The 22,312-nt window shown below is 38.4% G+C and overlaps 1 protein-coding gene across 1 annotated transcript in view; it reads right to left on the bottom strand.

Annotated features, from left to right (window-relative positions):
- myo10 (myosin X) overlaps positions 1–22,312 on the bottom strand; it is an 80,893-nt gene that overhangs the window by 32,165 nt on the left and 26,416 nt on the right. Inside the window, exons 4-13 of the mRNA XM_046876193.1 lie at positions 12,730–12,917; positions 6,109–6,243; positions 5,850–5,974; positions 5,561–5,574; positions 5,283–5,367; positions 5,055–5,158; positions 1,970–2,099; positions 1,622–1,740; positions 1,187–1,333; positions 936–1,036 (exon numbers count right to left, since the gene is read on the bottom strand). Of these exons, the coding sequence (XP_046732149.1) occupies positions 936–1,036; positions 1,187–1,333; positions 1,622–1,740; positions 1,970–2,099; positions 5,055–5,158; positions 5,283–5,367; positions 5,561–5,574; positions 5,850–5,974; positions 6,109–6,243; positions 12,730–12,917 (1,148 nt within the window). The remainder of the gene's footprint in view (positions 1–935; positions 1,037–1,186; positions 1,334–1,621; positions 1,741–1,969; positions 2,100–5,054; positions 5,159–5,282; positions 5,368–5,560; positions 5,575–5,849; positions 5,975–6,108; positions 6,244–12,729; positions 12,918–22,312) is intronic.

Below are 22,312 nucleotides of genomic sequence, written 5' to 3'. Positions count from 1 at the left end.
TTACCCTAACTCTTACCCCTACCCTAACCTTTACCCTAACTCTTACCCCTACCCTAACCTTTACCCTAACTCTTACCCCTACCCTAACCTTTACCCTAACTCTACCCCTACCCTAACCTTTACCCTAACTCTTGCCCCTACCCTAACCTTTACCCTAACTCTTACCCCTACCCTAACCTTTACCCTAACCCTTACCTAACCTTTACCGTAACTCTTACCCCTACCCTAACATTTACGTAACTCTTACCCTTACCCTAACTCTTACCCTTACCCTAACTCTTACCCTTACCCTAACCCTTACACAAATGCTAACACTTACCCTTACCTTAACCTTTACCCTTACCCTAACCCTTATTCTAACTCTTACTCTAACCCTTACCCTAACCTTTACCCTAAATCTTACCCTTACCCAAACCTTTACCCTAACCCTTATCCTTTCCTAACTCTTACCCTTACCCTAACCCTTGCCATTACCGTTTCCTAACTCTTACCCTTACCTAACCCTTATTCTAACTCTTACTCTAACCCTTACCCTACTGTTAACCCTTACCCAAATGCTAACCCTTACCTAACCCTTACACAAATGCTAACACTTACCCTTACCTTAACCTTTACCCTTACCCTAACCCGACCCCTATTCCTAAACCCAACCCTAAACATAACCTTATCCTAACCCCAACCCCTATCCCTAAACCCAACCCCTAAGCCTAAACCCTACCCTAACACCAACCCCTAAACCTAAACCCTAAACCCAACTTCAACCCTAACACTATCCCCAAACCCAAACCCTATCCCTAAACCCAACCCAACCCAAACCATAACCATAACCTAACCCTAAGACCCCCACTATAGTTTACAAAAGCTACAGTACATTTTTTTTCTGATAAAGGACAAGTGCATCAAACAGAAACACCCCCACACACACACACCCCTACCTGTTGTACTCCAGCTGCTCCAGAGAGAATATGTGCTTATTGAAATACTCCTGCAGCTTTTCATTGGCGTAATTAATGTTGAATTGCTCAAAGCGATTCACCTGAACGACAGAGAAACAACATCACACATCTGTTTAAGTCTTGTCTCTCAATTCTATGTACCAGATATGAGTTATCCAAATGTTATCAATGTCATACTAATTTCTGAATACACTTTGTTATTATGCTGTCTGTACAGGACTGATTGGTACCTCAAAGTTCTCGAAGCCGAAAATGTCCAGGATGCCGATGGACTTGAAGTCGTCCTTGCCATGGATACGCTTGTTGAGTTTGTGGATGATCCAAGTGAAGCACTGAGAGTAGAGGGCCATAGCCATCGAGTCCCGAGAATCAACAGCCTAGAGCGTGCACACACACACACACACACACACACACACACACACACACACACACACACAGGAATAAAATTCCAGTGCATCAGTATTAACAAACCCACAGGATTAATTGGATTGAACCTTAAGAGAAAAAGTCCCTCTTGTAATAAATCCTAGAATCCTAAACAATAAAGCATGTGTATGTGTGTGATTAGTTAGATCAGATAAAACTGTGTATATTTTGTGTGCGTGTGTGTGTGTGTGTGTGTGTGTGTGTGTGTGTGTGTGTGTGTGTGTGTGTATACATGTCACCTGCTCAACAGTCAGTGGAGTGCTGATCTCTTCCCCTCGTAGGATCATAGATCTGTGTGTCAGAACCTCAGCCAACTGTGTGCAGTCCAAACCCAACAGTTCTGAGGAACTGCTAAGAGCTAAAAACACACACACAAACACACACAATTTTTTTTATTGATTTGTTTGGCCTAGAATAAAGTATAATAAATGCAACAAAGTCATTCCTAGTAATTGAAAGTGTCAATACAAATAAAAAGATTAATATTAGCATTGTATATTCTGGCAGGCAGGCAAAAAGAGAGAATGAGCTAGGAGGTGTTAAATAACAATGTCAAAAAGAGAAAGAGAGGGGGAAAAAGTGCACACCTGGTTTGGAGGAAACCTGAGCTCCTCCTGCTGTGGCGAATTCGATGTTGCCAAGATGCAGAATTCCAGCTAAAAGCCTTAAAACCTCATTGATACTCTCCTCGTCGAACTGCATGGTCCGCAGGGCATGCTAAACAAACAAACAAACAAACACACACACACACACACACACACACACACACACACACACACGTGTACAATTGTCTGCTGTTTCCTCAATTATTAGTTGTTTATGTTTATGTTGATCAATCTATTATCAATATATATCAATATATTATACTGGTTTCACCTAAATAGTCTTAACCCCCAAAATATCTCAGCATCAGTTCATTGCAAAAGTCATTGAATGCAAAATGGTTAAACCATCTTGTGAACCTTGAATTGGAGAGTGTATACAGACAGAGCAGCAGAAAAAAATTTTAATTCTGAAAATGGATGAACAACTAAGAAACAAACAAACACTTGTATAGTGCAGTAAAAGTGTGAATCCTGTCCGGTCTCTTGCAATCAATATAAATCAAATATGCAATCAAATAAATGAATTTGTGCTGCTGAAATACATGGATGGCATACAGAAGAAATTCAGCCTTGTGCATTTTCAGTCACTGTGATCCAAACCATAGTTTATATCAAGAAATTCTGAAACTGTGCACCTTTTTACTGACAAAATTACTAAAGACTATTTTGTTTGTGAACAATGACAATGACAAAGGGACTTTTCATTCTGATGCTATGAGATGGTCATTTACACAAACTCTTACTTTTGAGAGATGAATTAAGGATTTTGAGAAAAATGCAGGCTTTTGGAAGAAATTCAATGTGTGCACTTACTGGTTTGCAAATAGTAAGGATGATTTGAGAAATGCTCCAGAGCAACTGAGAAAAACTGTAAGAGTATTTAGGTGAAACTGGTATAATATATTTTGATCAACATGACATAAACAACTGATATTGTAGGAAAAAGCAGACACTTGTACACAATCGAATAACGTACTAAAGCATTCATAATTCACCTTGTGCATCAGGAAATACTGAAACTGTGCCCCGTCATACTCTCAACATGACTAAACATTTTGACGATCTTGTTTGTGAACAATGACGGAAGGACTTGTCATTTTGATGGCAATGAGATGTTGGTTGACACAAATACTTTCTTTTAAAGGATGAACTATTGATTTTGAGAAAAGTACAGGCTTTAACAAGAAATCCAATGTATTGTGCTGTTTGTACAAAATGTTTTAAAAATGCAGCTACTGGTTTGCAAATATTAAGGATGATTTTAAGGATGAAGCAACTGAGAAAAACTGTAATCTCGATGTTACATTCATGACCAGGAGCCAGGAGAGCAGAACTGGCACCTTCTACATGCTCTAAGAGAGAAAGGATTGACATACTTCCCTAACAATCACAGCAGCACTAGGTAATAATAGTGGCCTGTAAGCTCATGTATGTATAAAAGGGCAGATAGCACTTTTGTATGAGTGAGTTGCATTGCCCTCTGCCACAGCATGGTTGTACATGTCCCACAGGAAGCATGTGTTTATACTTTACCTACCCTGTTTCAGGGAGAATAATTTATGGAGAGGAAGGAAATGAATTGTTCAATTGGTCATGAAAAATGAAACTACTGGGAAGAAAATGACCTGAAAGAAGGAAAGGGATGATTGGAAGGACAATAACTGATATATGGTAGAGATAAAAGTTGGTTTGTGTGCAATTATGGTTCAAGTATACATACATTTGTTTAAATTATACACAATATGAACAAAAATATTGGGGCACCTGATTATTACACCATTGGGGTCTGTAATGATGTCACATTTTAAATACATAAAACTATACGCATTAAAATGGAATGGGTCCCAGCTACAACAGCTTCTTCTCTTCTGGGAAGGTTTTCCAACATTTTTAGTGTTACTATGGGAATTTTTGCCTATTAATCTAGTAGAGCATTTGTAAGCCCAGTCACTGATGTTGGACAAGGTGGTCTGGCTGACAACCTCCATTCCAGTTCATCCCAAAAGTGTTTGATGGGGTTGAGGTCGGGGCTTTGTGTGGGCCAGTCAAGTTCTTCCACACTAAACCCATCCAAAAAACCCATACCATTATTCCTCCTCCATCAAACTTTACAGTTGGCACAGAAAACATTTTCCTACCATCCCTCGAACCGAGACTTGCCATTAGACTGCCAGAAAGAGAAGCCTGAGTCATCACACCACAGAACATGTTTTCACAGTCTAATGGTGGCATGCTTTATACCACTCTATTCAAAGCTTGTCATCGTACTTGGTGGTGTGATGCTTGCATGGTGCTTCTCAGTCATGAAAACCTGTTTCATCACAGCTGGTGGCTGAGGCTTGTTAATACTATACATTCCACTTTTTTATAATTCAGTTTACTATTGAATATCTATCAGGGATAAAATTTCACAAACTAACATAATGCAAATGTGGGATCCTATTACAACAGCACATTTTATACTGCGCCTTAGAATTACCTATTTTATCACAAATGTTTGTAAATGCAAATGGACCTGACTGAAACAACTGAAATCTATGAATAAGTATAAAAAAAAAAATACTTTTGTTCATATACTGTATATTATGAACACAATTTTGATATGACATCTGCACTATTTGTTTCCTCTTGTTGCAACTGTAGTGTTATTAGTTATTAGTCGTTGCCCTACTTTGGACTATGGAGTCTTACCTCTCTTTAGATCAACACCCTTTTCCGAACTGAGATAACCCGTCTCATGCCGTCCTGCCTTTGGTTGCTCCACAATGGCCTTTGGAGGCTTACTTGTCAGTGGATCAACACCCTCGTCTTACACTTGAGCCTACTTGTGATGCTCTCCTGCCTTAGGATGCCCCACTTTGGCCTTTGGACTCTAACTAGTCATAGGATCAGCACCATGTTACACACCAAGAAGAGCCCAGTAGTGGTGCTTTCCTGACTTTGGTTGCACCATTTTGGCCTTGTGGCCCTGTGATACTAGCCCTAGGGCCCAAATTGGGACAACATGATGACACCACCATTGGGATAGCATGTAATTTACCCTTTACTTCAAATAACTGTGTCTTACCAGCACTTCCTGGAATGTTTCTGTGTCACTGATGGTGTGATCCTTCACGCAGCCAGACTGATTCAAGTAATAAAAACTCTCAGCAGGCAGCAGAGAAAACTCCTCTGTACAGTGAGACAGAGTGAGAGAGCGAAATTAAGAGAGGATAAATTCGATTTGTATGAAACAGACAAAAGGACTTAGATGAACCAGGAGACAAAAAGGCTGAGGTGTAGAAGCCATACTGACCTTTCTGTTCTGCACTGGTTCCTGCCAGTAAAGCATAGAATATGTGGTAGTTCCTCTCGCCTGGATTCTGACGCACAACCCGATTCTGACAGAGTGAAAAGAAACAAAATTATACACATGTATAATATATATAAATATAAATATAAATGTAAATATATATATATATATATATATATATAAATATATATATATATATATATATATATATATATATATATATATATATATATATATATATATATATATACACACACACAAAAAAACTTCTAATTGCTCACCTTTTCTAATAAGTCTGTATGGTAAAATATGGTCAAGGAAAATAAACAGACAGTAAAAAAATAGTTTGCTCTTTAATAACCAATCTGTCAAGCATATGCTCTCACTTTTTCTTTCTCTGACACATTCTCTGACACACACTCTATCTCTCAATCTCACACACACACACACACACACACACACACACACACACATACACACACAAAACAAACGCCCATGCACACGGCATTAGAGGAAGCAGAGGAAGCATTGATCTTTCAGGAGGATCGTGTTCAGAGTAATACAGGATACAGTCCACAATCTTTCCTCCCTGAATGTTCCCACGTTGGCTAAAGTGAAGCTGGATGAACTTTCCGAATCGACTGGAGTTATTATTATAGACCGTCTTAGCGTTCCCAAATGCTTCCATTATAGGACTGAAAAATAAACACATAGACAGTCAAAAGGATGTAGAGGGAAAAAGAAAGAGACTGTAAAAGTAAATGATTTTGCTGGTATTGTGCTTTGTGTGTGTGTGCGTGTGTCTGTGTTTGTGTGTGTATATATAAACCTGCTTTCCAAGAGAGCCTCCTCTACATGAGATGTTGTGTGTCTTGCAGAAAGTTCTAGGCTCTGCTGACTCATTAAAGACAAGAACCGCAGAATCACTTTGGTACTCTCTGTTTTACCTGCACCGCTCTCCCCACTGTCACACACACACACACACACACACACACACACACACACACACACACACACACACACAAAGAGAGAGCACATTATATAACATGGTTCCTCACCCTCACTTTGATGTTCTGTTGATTCCTGCATTAGACACACTTACAATAATGGTTCATGTAATGGAAGTCTCACTTTCAATATTCTTTCTATAAGGTTGAGCTCAAAAGTTTATCATCTGACTTAAAAAAATATATTATTTAATAAGAATTTTCTGAAGATTTCTTTAATGAGAATCATTTCCAAGTTCATAGTAATGAATAAGACTATTAGATGATTGTTTTCTAATCTGGTTTCAACAAATTTTACCTATGTTTCTGTTCATTCGAGCTAGAAAGGGGAAGAAAAACATGGACGCCTCCATGTCTGCCGTTCCTTAGCAAAGGAGCTACTTTGTTCACTGCGTGTGTTTTGATGTCACTTGTTGAACTTGGAGTGGAGGAGACTATCCCAAGTTCCAGATAAGCACCTTTTTCTTTTGTTTTTACTGGCTTGAGTTACATTTACAATGTTGGTCTTCCAGATGAATGCAGCAGTAGATCTGAGCTAACAAAATAGCTACTTGATCTTACATCTCTCCCCATATCCCAACATTTGAAGGACGATTTGTATTCTATAAATTACTTATGCAAAGTAATGCTAAGTTATGCAGAGGTTAATATACAGCCACTCAAAACTTAGAAGTGTATTTACAGGCTAATGGTGTACTTAAAATCCTATAAAGTACGATAATAATGTCAACTGAAGCAATTGAAATAAAATGTGAGAATGTATTTAAAAACATCTTAGGTAAAAGAAGTTATTTTTCAGTAAAGTATTCCTTTAGTTAAATTAGTTTTGGTCTCCTAGACACTCAGATTAGACATTTAAGCCTTTATTTGAATGAGAGCCAAACCCACAGATCGCACACACATTCTTCTTTGACCTTTACCTACTTGTGTGATTAGTGCTAACAGGCAACAATGAGATTTAACCTCTAACACTGTAGAAATATCCAAAGCCAGAGAGAGGACTGTGGCTCTGTTTATATATAAAAAGAGTAAAAAAATGAAAATAAACCAAACCCAAATGCTTTTAGCCCTTTAGTCCTTCACTTTTACCTCCAGAGTTGTGTGTCTGTAGCTGTGTTTAGTGTCTATACAGCAAGGGGGCCATGTGTGTATTGTATCTTTCTTTGCATTATGTGCTTTATTCTTTGTTTGGGTAATGTGCTGAAGTCTCTCATGCGCCATATCTACTGACAAGCAAGGAACCAAAAAACCGATTCAAACAACAGTCTGCATTTCTACCAACTTGAAATATTCAGGGAAAACGAATAGAATCGAAGTAAAATAATATATTGTCTCAGCTGTAAGACTGAGTATTGCACTGTTCCCTATGAAGCTTTTGGTTTGATGTGTGTGCACATCCAACAATAAAATGAACACCTGCAAAATAATGTAGGTTATATATTAGGAAATACTGCTTGCATGACATGAGGCTAAATAAACATTTAAAGTTAAGCAAGTGCACACTTTTCCCTCTAAAACCCAGACTTTTATCCTGAATCAGGAAAGGCTCCATGAGTTAAAATAGAAAAACCACAGAAACCAGAGCCACATACGCTAGCATAATAGCTGATGCTAATAACACACACATGCCCGCACACACACACACACACACACACACACACACACACACACACACACACACACACTTTCTCTCTCACTCAGTCTCACCACAGCATTAAAAAATGTCACATGGACAACAGACTCAAAAACACATTTCAGCCATAAAGTTATGCAGTGTGACGGCAGAAGGAGTTTTTTTTTTTTAACGCATAAACTGTGTCCCAAACTTGCTCTAGTACGGCAATGCCCCTGGACACAAAGCAAGCTCCATGTAGACCTAGAATACCAAGGTCATAGTAAATTAACTAGATTGTCCTGCACAGAGTACTGCATGCATCCCACTAAACCCCTCTGGGATAAAATGGAATGCTGAGTGCATGCCAGACCTTCTTACATGACATAAGTGTCTGACCTCACTAATGCTCTTGAGGCTGAATCAGCAAAACCCCACAAACATTCCCAAATCAAGCAGAAAGCAAATTGGGACTGACTCTATATTAACATTGCTGAATTATTTGAGTTGTCATGGCAATCAAAAAATGCCATCCCCGAGCCACCTGGTATCAGTCGACTTTCATTCTAGAAATGCACATATGTGTAATTTAATGTAAAATGTAATGGAAGGTGGTGGTAGGTCTGATATGGTGATAAGTCTGATAAATAAGACAGTTATTTGTCATACACACACACACACACACACACACACACACACACATGCACCCACACCCACATAGGGCAGTTCTTCAAAACCAACAGGTCTAACAGGTTTAAAGAGCTTTGTCTCTGGATCTCAGAAGAGAGGCACAGACAAATATCCCGGACCTGTTTGACCTCCAAGACAAACTACCTGACTCACTCTCAGATGCTCCGCCCACAAGTTTTATCAGTACCAATCATTTAAGATTGCAAACTGATTAGCTATTAGCAGGTCAGTGTTTACACAAATCCATACACTGGTTTTCAGACACAACGGGCTTCCTGGACAAAGCAAAGTTAATATTTGGCGTCATTTCTGCCTCCAACATCACAGTGTTACAACTCGAAAATCAAAAGCTTTTAATTTTAGATTATAATGTATGTCAAAAATCTTTGCAAAATGGGCAAAAGATATTGAAGACCAGTTTTAGAAACTATGAATAAATAAATAAAAAACTTAAAATGGTTATGATTAAAGAATTATTCACCCTCATTGCTAAGAAACTCCCAAATTAGATAATTGCCATTAGACATCACATCAGTAGTTAAATTGCATTAATCTGTGTGTAAACAGTAAACAAAGAACCAGAAGCTTTCAAAAAAGGTGCATAACAAAAATCTGTCCCAAATTTTAAAAGACCTGAGAATTAACACAACATCCATTATTGAAAATAAGAGAAGGCCATCTACCAAAATGTAATAGCATTTATTACATAAGCAATAAAGAATCCTTTAGTAAATCTGAAAAGAACCACAGTTCAGATGGAAGAAGCTGTTCAGGAAACACCCACCACTAGGACATGCCAAAAAACCGAGATTTATGAAACAGCATTGAGCCATTTTTGAAACCGAGTCATATGAAAGCACATTTGGAGACTTAGCAATTATGAAGAAATCACCCTGGGAAAAATATCTTTACAGGGAAGCATGGTGGGGGCAGCATCATGTGGTGGGGAAGGTTGATGGCAGGAGACAAATACAAAGCCTGTTCTAATGATTCTAAGCAAGCTGCCCAAATTAACTCTAGAGTATTGCTAAAATATTCAAAAACTTACTAGAAACTTTCTAGAGTTTAAGGCTCTAATATCTTTGTATGACTGGAAAAAAAGTTCACCACTGGATTCTATTATATCTGACAACTAGAAAATGGCTGTTTTAATTTTTTTTTATAAATATATACATATACTATATAAGTCATTAAAACACCAATTTTCTTACACCAATTTTAATTCCTACAAAACGTGAAGGTGTGGGAGGGTAAATACTTATGAAAGAAACAGCATTTGATTCATTGAAAAGAGCTACTAGAAAGTTTTTGTCCCTATTTTTAGTCAAGTAAATGCAGCAGGATATTTGCAATGTTAATGTCAAGTCAAATGGGCTTTCTTGTAGGTAAGGACTTGTTTCTTCTTAGACTCTACTGCACCACACACACACATGCATAACGTCACTAGGTTACGTATGTAACCCTAGTTCTCTAAGAGAATGAGAACTGCATCAAAAACAATTTAAAAACGCCTCGTGTTGTTCACGCTCTGAATCACGTGTAAAATCTGGTCAATCGGCAGTCGTGACGTCATTGGGGGTGACGTTGTGCAAACCAGTATGCTACAAAATGGGAACGTGATGGGAGCGACATCAGCTTCTGAAAAAGGAGGTAAGGTAAGGGTAAGAGCTGCAGGGATGCAGAGAGTATGGCCCGTTGACGCAGCTAGGTTTAGATACGTAACCTAGTGACGTTCCCTTTCAGGAACTTTAACTGCGTCGAAATACGCTGTGGGAACAAGTGTCCAATCATGCCATAATGACCAGTCCCAGCCTAGTGTGTCTGAGCACAAACTGCATGCAGGACAGAGTAGCCGGGAGTGGCTCTGATGTCAAGGTTGTAGAACCTGACAAAGGTCAGTGGGGTGGATCAGCCCGCAGCGTTACAAATGTCCTGGAGTGACACTTCAGCAGACCAGGCCGTAGAGGCCTCCATACCCCGGGTGGTATGAGCCTTAACTCCTAAAGGAGTGGGAAGACCAGAAGACTCATAACACAGACAAATAGCATCCACAATCCATCTACAAATCCGTCTGCTTATTAGTCGGGAAACCTTTCCTGTGAGGGCCATAGCAGATGAACAGCTGCTCCAACTTCCTCCACGGACTCGTCCGTGCGAGCACTGCACACAGTGGATTTTGCTTTTCCTGGTTAGGGGCTAGGAAAGGAGGAGGGCAGAATGCCTGCAAAATGACAGGTCATGAGCAAGCCGCAGGCACCTTAGGCACATACCCCGGTTTGGGGTAAAGAATAGCACTAGCCATGCCAAAGGCAAACTCCAGGAGAGACAGGGCCACGGAAAGAGCCTATAGGTCCCCGAGCCTCTTAAGGAAGGAGATTGCCAGGAGACAAATACCTAAGGGCCACCTCGGCCAAGTGCTCGAATGGGGGCTCATATAGAGCTACCAGCACAACGGCAAGTCCCACACAGGCACTCGGGTCGTGTCCCGGGCCTTAGTCTCCAGGTTCCGCTTAGGAAACGTGTCAATATACCACCTAATAATAATATAATAACCACCTCGATGGCCGCTGCACCACTGCCCGCTTGTTCACCGGGAGGGGACCACCCTCAGGTTGGCCAACCCCTTCGACTTGGGCTTAGAGCAGGGGTGGCCAACCCGCGGATCTTTGCCCTGTTTCATGCGGCTCTTACATTCATATCGAAGTTTGTGGGGTTTTTTTTTACGTGCGTGTTCGCTTCGCTTGAGTTCAATACGGTATTTTTAAGATTCAAATGATCTTGCCCCTACTGGGAAATTTTGCGGTATTTTCATCTCATGCACATGCGCATTTGACGAAAATACCATATTGAACTCAAGCGAAGCGAACACGCACATTAAAAAAAAAAACACAAACACAAACTTCTGTTTGCAAATTGTTTACTTAAATTTTAAATAAACAGTTTGTGTCAAGTTCGCTCTCAAAATGGCAGGAAAAAATGCACAGCAAAACGAAAATATGAAGATGAACACAGGACGTTTTTAACAGAGTGGGAGAGTTTATATATTTTTTGTTGAACATAATGGCAAGTCATTCTGCCTTATGTCAGGCGTGATTAGTGCATTTCAAATCTTCAGCGCCACTTCAGCTTACTCCATGCTAACATCAACCAGGAATTTCCAAAAGGGACTGAACTTCACAAGCACAAGTTGGTCACTTTAAAAAGTCAGGCAGAAAAGCAGATACAGTTTTCCCAAAAATCTAGCTTTAAATTTGGCTTGGAACATTGCATGGGCTAAAAAGCCATACAATGAAGGGGAGTTCGTTAAATAATGCCTCAGTGACGTTGTTGAAATATTGTCTTCTGAAACGCATAGTATCAGACGTCCAACTTTCCCTCCACATTGTTGAACACAGAATATCAGACATTAACACGGCTATTGAATCCCACTAAGCAACATGGATAGTAAAAGAAAAAAGCTATTGTAATTTATTATATTTTTGATTGTGGACATGGTTGAACTGACAGTGTGTGTGTAAGAGGGAGGGATGGGTGATGTTCATGTGTGCCCATGTGTATGATGTGGCTCTTTGCGGTAACAGAGAACCGCAAAATGTGGCTCTTGGTCTCTGACTGGTTGGCCACCCCTGGCTTAGAGCATCTCTCCTCATAGAGTGATCTCCAGGAGCGGAGAGTGCGGATAGCCATATGGCTACAGCACGGACAATCGTCTCTCTTGACAGGCGATTGCACATGCTCCACTTCCAAGCAAACAACACAAAGCTCACGTGTGTCCCCCCGTAATAAAACGGGGGCAAGGAGGGACACACATGCAAAAGTTTGTTTGCTTTTTGGCCATGCTGCACAGATTCACACACAAAGATTCAGATGATTCAGCGCGTGAACAACGTGAGGCGTTCCCAAAGCATTTTTGACACAGCTTAAATCCCTGAAAGGGAACTACATACATGTTAAGAGGCAGGCGGTGAAAACTGCTGGGTAATGAGAAGTCTAATCTATAAAACAGCACGAAGCTAAACACAGCACACAGACTTCTCCGGTGGCATAAATACATTCTGACACACTGACACGTTAACAGCATCATAATTAAGTGCATGTGTGCATGCTCTGCATGATGTGTGCCTGTGTGTTCTCACTGTACCTAATCAGCACACACTGGTTGTTGTTACGTTTCCAGAGCGAGCGGTAGCACTCGTTGGCGATGGCGTAGATGTGAGGTGGGATCTCTCCCAGATGATGCCGGCTGTATCTCTCCACTGCCGAAACGTCGTAAAGCTCCGGCAACCGCTGGTACGGGTTCACTGCTGCTAATATAGACCCTATATATGTCTACAAAGAGAATGAGACACACAGACAGGGGTAGATGAATTAAGAGAAATAAAAAAAATTATATCATTTCGAATGTGTCTGTGTTTGTGTGTTTTATGAGCGTGTTAGTAAAGGGCATCCCAGCCTACTTTCCATCTAATATGCAAATCTGCATGGATGACTGTTGAGATTTAATTTAAATAGCAAATTCTGCGAATTTAAATGAATAACACATTTAAATGCTCAACCATCCAACCCAATACATACTGAGACTCTGAGACTTCCTAGACACCACACACATCAACTAGCATTTACAAAACTTGCATAAAAACTCACTTATGAATAAGTTTCCTTACATTCTGCAGCAAAGAAAATACAGTCTTGTAGCTTGACATAGTCTGCTGTATGTTTGCAGTACGTTTTCGAAATTCTGCCTGCTAGTTATTTTCATTTGATATTTGTATAGTATCTTTACTAATAATTAATTTCACAAAGCAGATTCACAGCAACTTACATAGATTAAGAGTATAAAGCTTCAATTTATAAATAGGTCCCTATAGGTTTATCCATTTTTACTATCGTGGTAAAACTATGTTGCTGTTTCTCTGTGCATGCTAGCTCATAGCTGGTAGCTAACATTAAGAGGCGATTGTGAGACACTTCCTACTATGTAACTAAAAGGAAAATATGTAAAGATTGGAAATCATTAAAAAAAGGCAAATATTTGCACATTTTAAAAGATTTGTACGGTTATTAAGACTTTATTGAGGTTTCTAGCCTCAATATGCTGTACACACTATTCACATATACTATAAACAAAAAGTTTGAGACACCTGACTTTTCCATCTATATCTGTTTCTTCCCCAAACTGTTGCCACAAACTTGGAAGCACACAACTGTATAGGACTTTTTTGGAAAATAAATGTTCTCTTTATTTTAATTAGGAGCCTCAAACCTTTAAAAGATCTTGAGTGGCCTGCTATAGAGCTCTGACCTTAACCATCCTGAACACCTTTGGGATGAATTGGAGCACTGACTGTACCCCAGGACTCCTCACCCTACATCAGTACTTTACTAACACCCTTATGGCCAATTGAGCACAAATCTTTACAAACTCCAAAATCTAGTGGAACATCTTTCCAAACGGTGAAGGTTAATTATAACAGTGAATGTGGAATAGGATGTTCCAAAAGCACATATAAATGTTATGTGCATGCATCCACAAACCTTTGGTCGTATAGTGTAACTTGACAAATGTTTGTAGTCTTTGGTATCCTATCAACAAGAAAACATGCACTATAGCATGCAAAGACACAATGTAAACTAATTGTTGTGTGTGTGTCTGTGTGTGTGTGTGTGAGAGAGAGAGAGAGAGAGAGAGAGAGAGTACAACTGTAAGTTGTAATCTGAGCAGCTACAGCTCCAAACTAAATGCAAGCAGAGCTATTTCCTGCTGTTTCACACAAACACACACACACAGCACAAGAGAGAGAGAGAGAGAGAGAGAAAGAGAGAGAGAGAGAGAGAGAGAAAGAGAGAGAGAAGGAGAAATGGTAAGGGGGTACTTAAACGAAGAAATAAAGTTTCTCATGAATTAAGTATTCCAACTGTGAGTGTGTACTTGCATGTGTGTGTGTGTGTGTTTGATGTGGTTAAAAGAGCGGGTAGCTAGCCTACCATGCTCTGTCCTGACTACAGGGGAAAAAAAGAGCACAGCTGTTTATAATCAGAGCAAGAGTGAGAGAGGAAGAAAGGCAGAGAGAGAAAGAGAGACAGAGAGGGAGAGGGAGAGAGAGAGAAACAGAGAGAGTCCTTTGTGTGTTAAATGCTATGGAATTTGATCTGACTGAGGGAGACATTCCACAGGACATTTCTTGAGGAGCCCATCGTTTTTAAAACACATGCATATACACGGACATGAACTGGTGCTTAAATATCTACAAATCTATAGGTTACAATTCAATGCATGCATGCAATATACATAGAAAAGAAAAGGGGGGGGAAAAAGAAACGAAAACACATACACACAGCTTCTTGTGTCATGTTTGTCCATATGCAAGCTCTATTCAGGATTAATCATTCCCATCTGCCACCAATTATCCCACCAGCTCACAATCTATCAATCTGTCCTGTCTAACAACAGACACTAAGACCTCTTATCAGTAGTTAAAAATATTTCTCCAAACACACAGGAAGCGTCAGAATTATTGGCACTGTTCATATTAACGCATTCAGTAAGTAGTCTATCTTAAAACCAGGTGCTTTATTTATAAAACCTACTTCATTTTTTAAAAAATATATATATTTTTTAATAATTTGCCTACAAATAAATTAGAATTAAAAAGACAGTAAAGGAGTGGATATTTACCCTAATTATGCAATACAGTCATTTGTAAATGAAACATTTCCCTGGATTTGGAGCCCACTTGAACCATTTCTCCACTCAAGCCATGGTTTAAATCATTTGCATATCCGGGTTTACAGCTCAACCAGATGAAAAGACGACAAGAGGAGACACATTAATGTCTGGTTAACAGAAGTGCAGTGTATTTCAAATTACATTCATTTTACCTGCAGCCTTTAGTTAGAAAGGACTTGCACTTTTATGAAACTTTTACACTGGCAGTGTAGCCAAAATGGAGCAAGGTTCACATGAAATACTGGTTCTGTGAAACTTGTCATGCGGATTGGGGACTGCACTGTGGTAATGATCCAGAGGTGGTCTGTGCTCTGATTCCCATGAACATATAGGCAAAACGGATATGGATGCACACGTAGAACCTGTGAATGTGTTTTAGCTAATGACAATGTCATTTTATCTTATATATATACACACACACACACACACACACACACATACACACACATAGAGGTAGTCCCTGACTTACGCTGGAAATGTGTTACGATAACCCAATCCTAAATTACAAATATCATAAATGTAGACATGGTCTACCCAGAAGTCTTAAAGAATGTTTATCATGATGGGGTAGTATACTGTAATATGTTAATAATTTAACAAAAAACAGTGCCTCATTCAGCAAAATTAAGCAATTTACACTTCTGTACTGTATAAACTATATTTTGTGGCATAGGACTCGTGGACAAGCACCGGTTCCCAAGTGGATGCCCTGTCACACCAAACGTAAAATATTTGTACAATTTTCGTCATCGTAAGATAAAAAAAAAAAAGTCGAATCATTGTAACTCAGGGACCGTCTGTATATATAAACCAAATATGGATACAATAACATTGATGAATGTGTATAATATAAAATATACATAAATATATAAATATATTTTAGTATATAAATACATTTGTTATATATTAAATATATCTTCTATTTGCTTGTATGTAACAAATTATTTAACGATATGAAGATTTGCTTTAACAAACAACTATATAAATGTACAGATGTTCAACTTTATATTTATTACTATATCCTCCCTTTGCATGAATAATACATACTCTTGGCATGCAGACAGTTAGAGTGGCCTCATCTCAACTTCTTGCTAGTTAGATATTACTTTCTTGTGATCCAGTTCATCCCAAAGCAGTTCAATAAGATTTAATGCCAGTGACTGGGCAGGCCATTCCAGAATAAATAACAATAAGCTGAATGTTTGCTCTGTAAATAACACTTTCAGGACCTTGGTGGTATGCTTCGGGTCATTGTCTTGTTGTATGGTGAACTTGGTTCCAACTAGCCACAGTCCAGACAGAATTGCATGGTAGGGAAATAGTATGGAATTGAAAAAGTATGGAATGGCAGTAATGCTGGTTCAGTATTGTTTTCTGGGTCGTCAAGAACAATAGCACTCTGATTCAGAGCATAGTGCCTAAATGTTTAGCTTAAGTACAGACTGTTTTACTAAAAGACATTCATCTTCATATGCTAAAAAGTTAGCATGGTCAGCCATGATTCCGTGTTACTGGACCACATAGAATAAAGTGCTTTGCTCAAGGGCATGTTTGATGTAAACATTAACTGAAGAGCTTGACCTCTATCTGCATGACTTTGTTTATATTTTGGGCTGTTGCCACATAACTGGCTGATTGGATACTTGCTTGAATGAGCAGGTGTGCAGGTGTTCCTTTAATGTGGATGGTATGTGTATATTTCCCACAATTAAGTCTCAGTACAGGTTAAAGAAATTAAACAAATGGGAGAAAAATACTCCGTTGTCCTGTTATTCTGTTTTCGGCATTTTATTGTGCTATTGCACGGGTACTGCGTCTTATTGAAATTGTAAGCCACTTCACTTGAATTTTACAACTCAGTATAAAAGTAGATTATTTTAGCAGGTATATTATGGTAGCATAATATATACCTTTTAAAGAAGGTTTCATTAAACTCTTCAGAATGAGGTGCTGCAGGGGTGAAAAGCTTCAATCTACAGAGACGTTCTCAGACTAATCATTAACTAGCAGCGGGCCTGTGTCTCATTACGTCAGTACTACAGTGATAGGGTCACTAAGGAACAAAGCTGAGGTGACATAAAAGAAGCAAAAGCAAAAGCACAATGGCTAGCACACATATTCTTGCTTTATTGAGAGTGTGATTGATAACAGAGGTGCTTATTAGGCCAGGGGAGAAACTCAATAAAGCTTTTTTAATTAAATTGTTTTGTGCAGATTTATAAAGAAATTCTCATGTACAAACTTAGATATAGAGGAACTTTTAATCTTAACCAAGAATAATGTTTACTGAATGTGTTTGCTATAACCCTAAACGCATTTATAGCATTTGGCAGATGTCCTTATTCAGAGCAACTTACAATCACTTATTTACATAACTGAACAGTTGAGAATTAAGGGCCTCGCTCAAGGGCCTAGAAGCGGCAGCTTGGTGGCGCTGGTTTTTAAACTCACGACTGTCCAATCTTTACTACAGAGCTACCATTACCCCAGTACTGATCATTGCTGTTACCCTGTTGATAGATTTTATGATTGGATTTGGTGATTACGCTGATAATGTGAGCAACAGACAGAAAAACCCCAAAGATTCCGATTTTTGCACTTCCATACCCTTTAAAATTAGAATACAAGCTTAATTTAATCAGTTTTTTATTAATTTTGAATTAAATTATTATTAACTGTTTCCTCTGTTCTTTAGAAAACAGTTCTAAACTACAATGACACTTTGACAATTTGTTATTATTTCTTAGGAATTTAAGATAAAATACTATTATTAAAAAAAGAAAAGCATTAGGGGAAGAGTTTTTATGTTACACTAAGGTACATAATATTAATATTTTGATTCATTCTTTAGAATATTTCACTATATTTTTTAGTGTTTAAATAATGCTAACATTGCAAAAGGATGTCATATATCCTTTGTTAAAGCCTAATATATTAAACACATTTTTAAACTAACCAATGAACCAATTTTAAAACTCCTGAAAAACTCCTGTTTTTATTCTTGCACTAGTTGGAGCTGGTTTGAGCTTTCATGCAGATGTTTCTAGGCAACATGGAGGAGTAATTATGTTAGAGTTCAGTAGTTTGGTACAGAGCAGAAGGATGTAAAAGCCCCACATTAAAATGTAAAACATTTCAATGATTTGTAAGACAAACAAAATTGTAGTAATACAGTAACAAAAGATGTTTGAGAAAAAAATATTTTGGATGATATTATTTTAATTAAAAGTCGAACTAATACAAATTCTAAAATTTGTCTTAATGATTTTTAATTTGTTAGCGATAATAGTACTGTTAAAAAAAATAATAATCTAAGAAGTGTTTCACTCACCCACACACACACACACACACACACACACACACACACACACACACACACAAATGTATTTCCCACATGGTCAAATTGATCTTTGACCCTGCTACATGGCACTTTGTCATAGAACATTTTGCAATGAGAAAAGTAAATGATATATGTTGGGAATCCTGGTGCTGTGTAAACCTGCAACAGGAGCTGTGTGTTAGCATTTGGGTCCACTGGAAAATATGTTTTCAATGTGGAACTCTTTACTGGTCCAAGTGTAACTCCAGCCTTGCTAAAACATCATGCTGAACCATGAAACATGCAGTCATACACACACAGACACACACACACACACACACACACACACACACACACACACACACACACACACACAAATATAGAAGAAACCACACTCCAAAAACCACATTCCACTTTCCCTATTACATGTAATTCTGACTCGTTTCTCTCCCTCTCTTCTCTATATGCTTCTCTTTCTGCTACTATATATAACCTCAATACTCGCAGTTGTAAATATATAGTTTATACAGATATATATATTTATACCGTATTTCCGATGGTGACACATTTTATCCACACCCGACCCACTGATGCACACCATGATTGCCAAGCACTACATATCTGTAATGCGGCTTAATTAGTGGTAATTGGCTAAAGAAAATGCGGTTAATCCTGGGTCCAGACAGTAAGACAAGCAGGATAAATCCTAATGTAAGTGGCAGTTTTGTTACAATTTCTAGGCAATGTCAGAACATTACCAGCTTTACGCAGTTATTGCAAACAAATAATATAAAGCCAATAAAACCCAAAGTTTTTGCTTACTTTAATGTCCTTTTTTATCCTCTGACCTCAACCTTGGTTGCCATGTTCTAACTTCATACTTCTAGATGTAAATATCAGGAAAGGAAAGCTAGAATTCTCATCTCATGCACATTTTTAGACCTAAAACCTAAAAAACTGGCCTTGCCATTTCAATACTTTCAGAGGGAACTGTATGTTAAACTACACACTGCGGCATACTATACTAGATTTACAAAAGTTTGTGGACACCTGGCCATAAGACTGTTAAGTGCTATTTGAACAAACCACATTTGCTGTTATAATAACCTTCACTCTTCTGGGAAGAGGTTTCACTAGATTTTAGAGTATAGTTGGAGAGATTTTTGCTCATTCAGCCACAAGAACTTTAACGAAGTCTGATGAGCATTAGTCTAAGTTACTGATGTAGGGTGAGGAAGCCTGGGGTTCTATAAGGTAAAGGTGTTTAATAGGGCTAGTCAAGATCTTCCACTCCAACCCATGTAGCCCATAGTTTCATGGAGCTGGTGTTGTGCACAGGGGACTTTTCATGCTATAACAGGTTTGGGTCTTCTACTTCAAGTGAGGGGAAAATAGAATACTCCTGCAACCAGAGTAACAGTTTGGGGAAAAGTCACGTATGGCTGGAAAAGTCAGGTGTCCCAATACTTTTGTCAATGTAGAGAATTTTACGACATATTATTTAGAGTAGGATTAAACCGCTTTAAAGGCTATCTGTTTGTACAAATCAAAATATAAATCATGCCTTGCAGCATGTGGAAAAACATTTATCCTGGTCCCATAAATTACCTAAGATTTGTTCTCTGAGGACCTGGTCATGCTAGTCTACAGTTCTCCTGCCCTAATCCCACACGATTTGACTGAACCTTTTAACAGTCAGACTTTCTTTCATGAAAACGTTTCACCATATTTGCACAATCATAAACAGAGAACCACTTCGGGATTTGATAGGCAGCCTGAAAGCTGCTCTGGTTTGATCACAATAAAGCTCCGACTCTGTGAGCAGCAACATTACATGCATCAACAGGTTTTAGTCCCAGCTGGTAAAACCATTTGGGAACTCACTGCATCATACAGTGCACAGGCTACCCAAACAAAACCTCTGTCTACCTAAGATTTATTCTTCAAAAGATCCTTGTATCTGCTTTTCGATTGGATTTATCTGATATATAGTGGTGTAATTACTATAAATTTTTAAGTATCTGTATAATCTATAGCTTATACAGTACTACAACATTACAAGCATACTGTATAGAAATGTTACCCATGAATGTGGCACATATACAATATCTAATTATCAGCTCTATCCTACGGGACTATGTTTTCTACAAGCAACTTCAACACGTTTCACGTCATGTGACTTTTCGCACCTAAAGCAACATTGTCTCGTAACCACTATTTTACACTTCATTCTGTGTCTCTTGCTTGTCCTCCCTTGTCTTTTGTTAGTCATATTACATTTTTTTAACTTGACGTGTCTAGCTGTCACGTTTCATAGTTTATGCGCTTAAATTTTTCCATTGCACTTTAAGAAAAAAATTCAAAACACTTATAAAATAAATAGCATTTGTATCGTATCAAACCCCCCCCCCCCCACCCCCGTGTCAAAAAGAAATCCGCTTCATAATATAAAAACATTAAACCAACCATGTATTGTGACATTGCAACCAACAAAATTCAAGTTAAAAAAAAATTATTAATGGAGATAACAATAAAAAAACCCTATGTAATACCACAAACCTACCAAACATTTTTTATTTGGACATACACTATATTGGCAAAAGTATTGGGTCTCCTGGTCATAAGTATGGTATGTGGTTTTTGAGCATTGCATTCCACATTAAGTCCCAATTTGCTCTTATAATTCCCTCCACTCTTCTGGGAAGATGTGTGAAGTTATGGATATTTGTGTTCATCAGTCACAAGGGGGTTAGGAAAGGCAGGTACTGATGTAGGTGAGGAGACCTGAGGTGCGGTCAGCATTCACATTCATCCCAAAGGTGTTAACTAGGGATGAGATCAGAGCTCTACAGCAGGCCACTCAAGATCTTCCTCTCCAAAGCATGTAAACCAGATCTTCAAGGAGCGCACTTTGTGCACAGTGGCATTGCTGTGCTGGAACAGGTTTGGGTTTAAAGATTTGAAGTGAATGCAATTGTATTATAGCGCGTCTAAAGACGTCCTGTACAATTGTCCGCCTCCAGTTTTGTGGTTACAGTTTGGAAAGGAACCACTTATAGCAGGAAAGGTCAGGTGACCCAATACTTTTTGCAATATAGTGTATTTAATTTCATTCTTTCTTGCAAATGTGCTGCAGATCTATCATACTGTGAGAGGATGTCCTGTGCACTTGTAACCAGTTTAAAAAGAAATGTTTTTATTAGCTTATACACTTTTATTACATACAATTACACCAAATGTTACAAAAAAAATGACGCTTCGGTGTATGCATGTTTCCCCTTATATTTTGTAGTCAGTATGCTTCCTGCTTAGCCGTACACCTTTTGATTTCTGTTTAAATCAGCAAAATAATCTAATTCCCTCTTTGCTTTAAAATACATTTTATATGTATTCATTTATTAACCCCTTCTTATTTAATGTTAATATCCCCATAGATTTGATTATTTTCTAATTCTGACCCAATTCAATTTACATTGTGTTTTTGACTTGCATGAATTCAAACCCCCTGCGCATTTTGTCCACTTTATTACAGTTTTGCAGACATCATACAGCGGCAATCTCAACATTTTAAAGATTTGGAATTCTTTTTATTTTATCAGATGCAGATGTTGAAAGACACAGATTCCATTAATAAAGAATTACATTGCAGAGTCGAGATCAGTTACACACAGCCTTTTT

Source organism: Silurus meridionalis, chromosome 20 (assembly GCF_014805685.1).
Source record: "Silurus meridionalis isolate SWU-2019-XX chromosome 20, ASM1480568v1, whole genome shotgun sequence".
In the NCBI taxonomy this organism is placed as follows: domain Eukaryota; kingdom Metazoa; phylum Chordata; class Actinopteri; order Siluriformes; family Siluridae; genus Silurus; species Silurus meridionalis.
The sequence above is the reverse complement of the archived record's forward strand: the minus strand, read 5'-3'. Positions and strand labels throughout refer to the sequence as shown.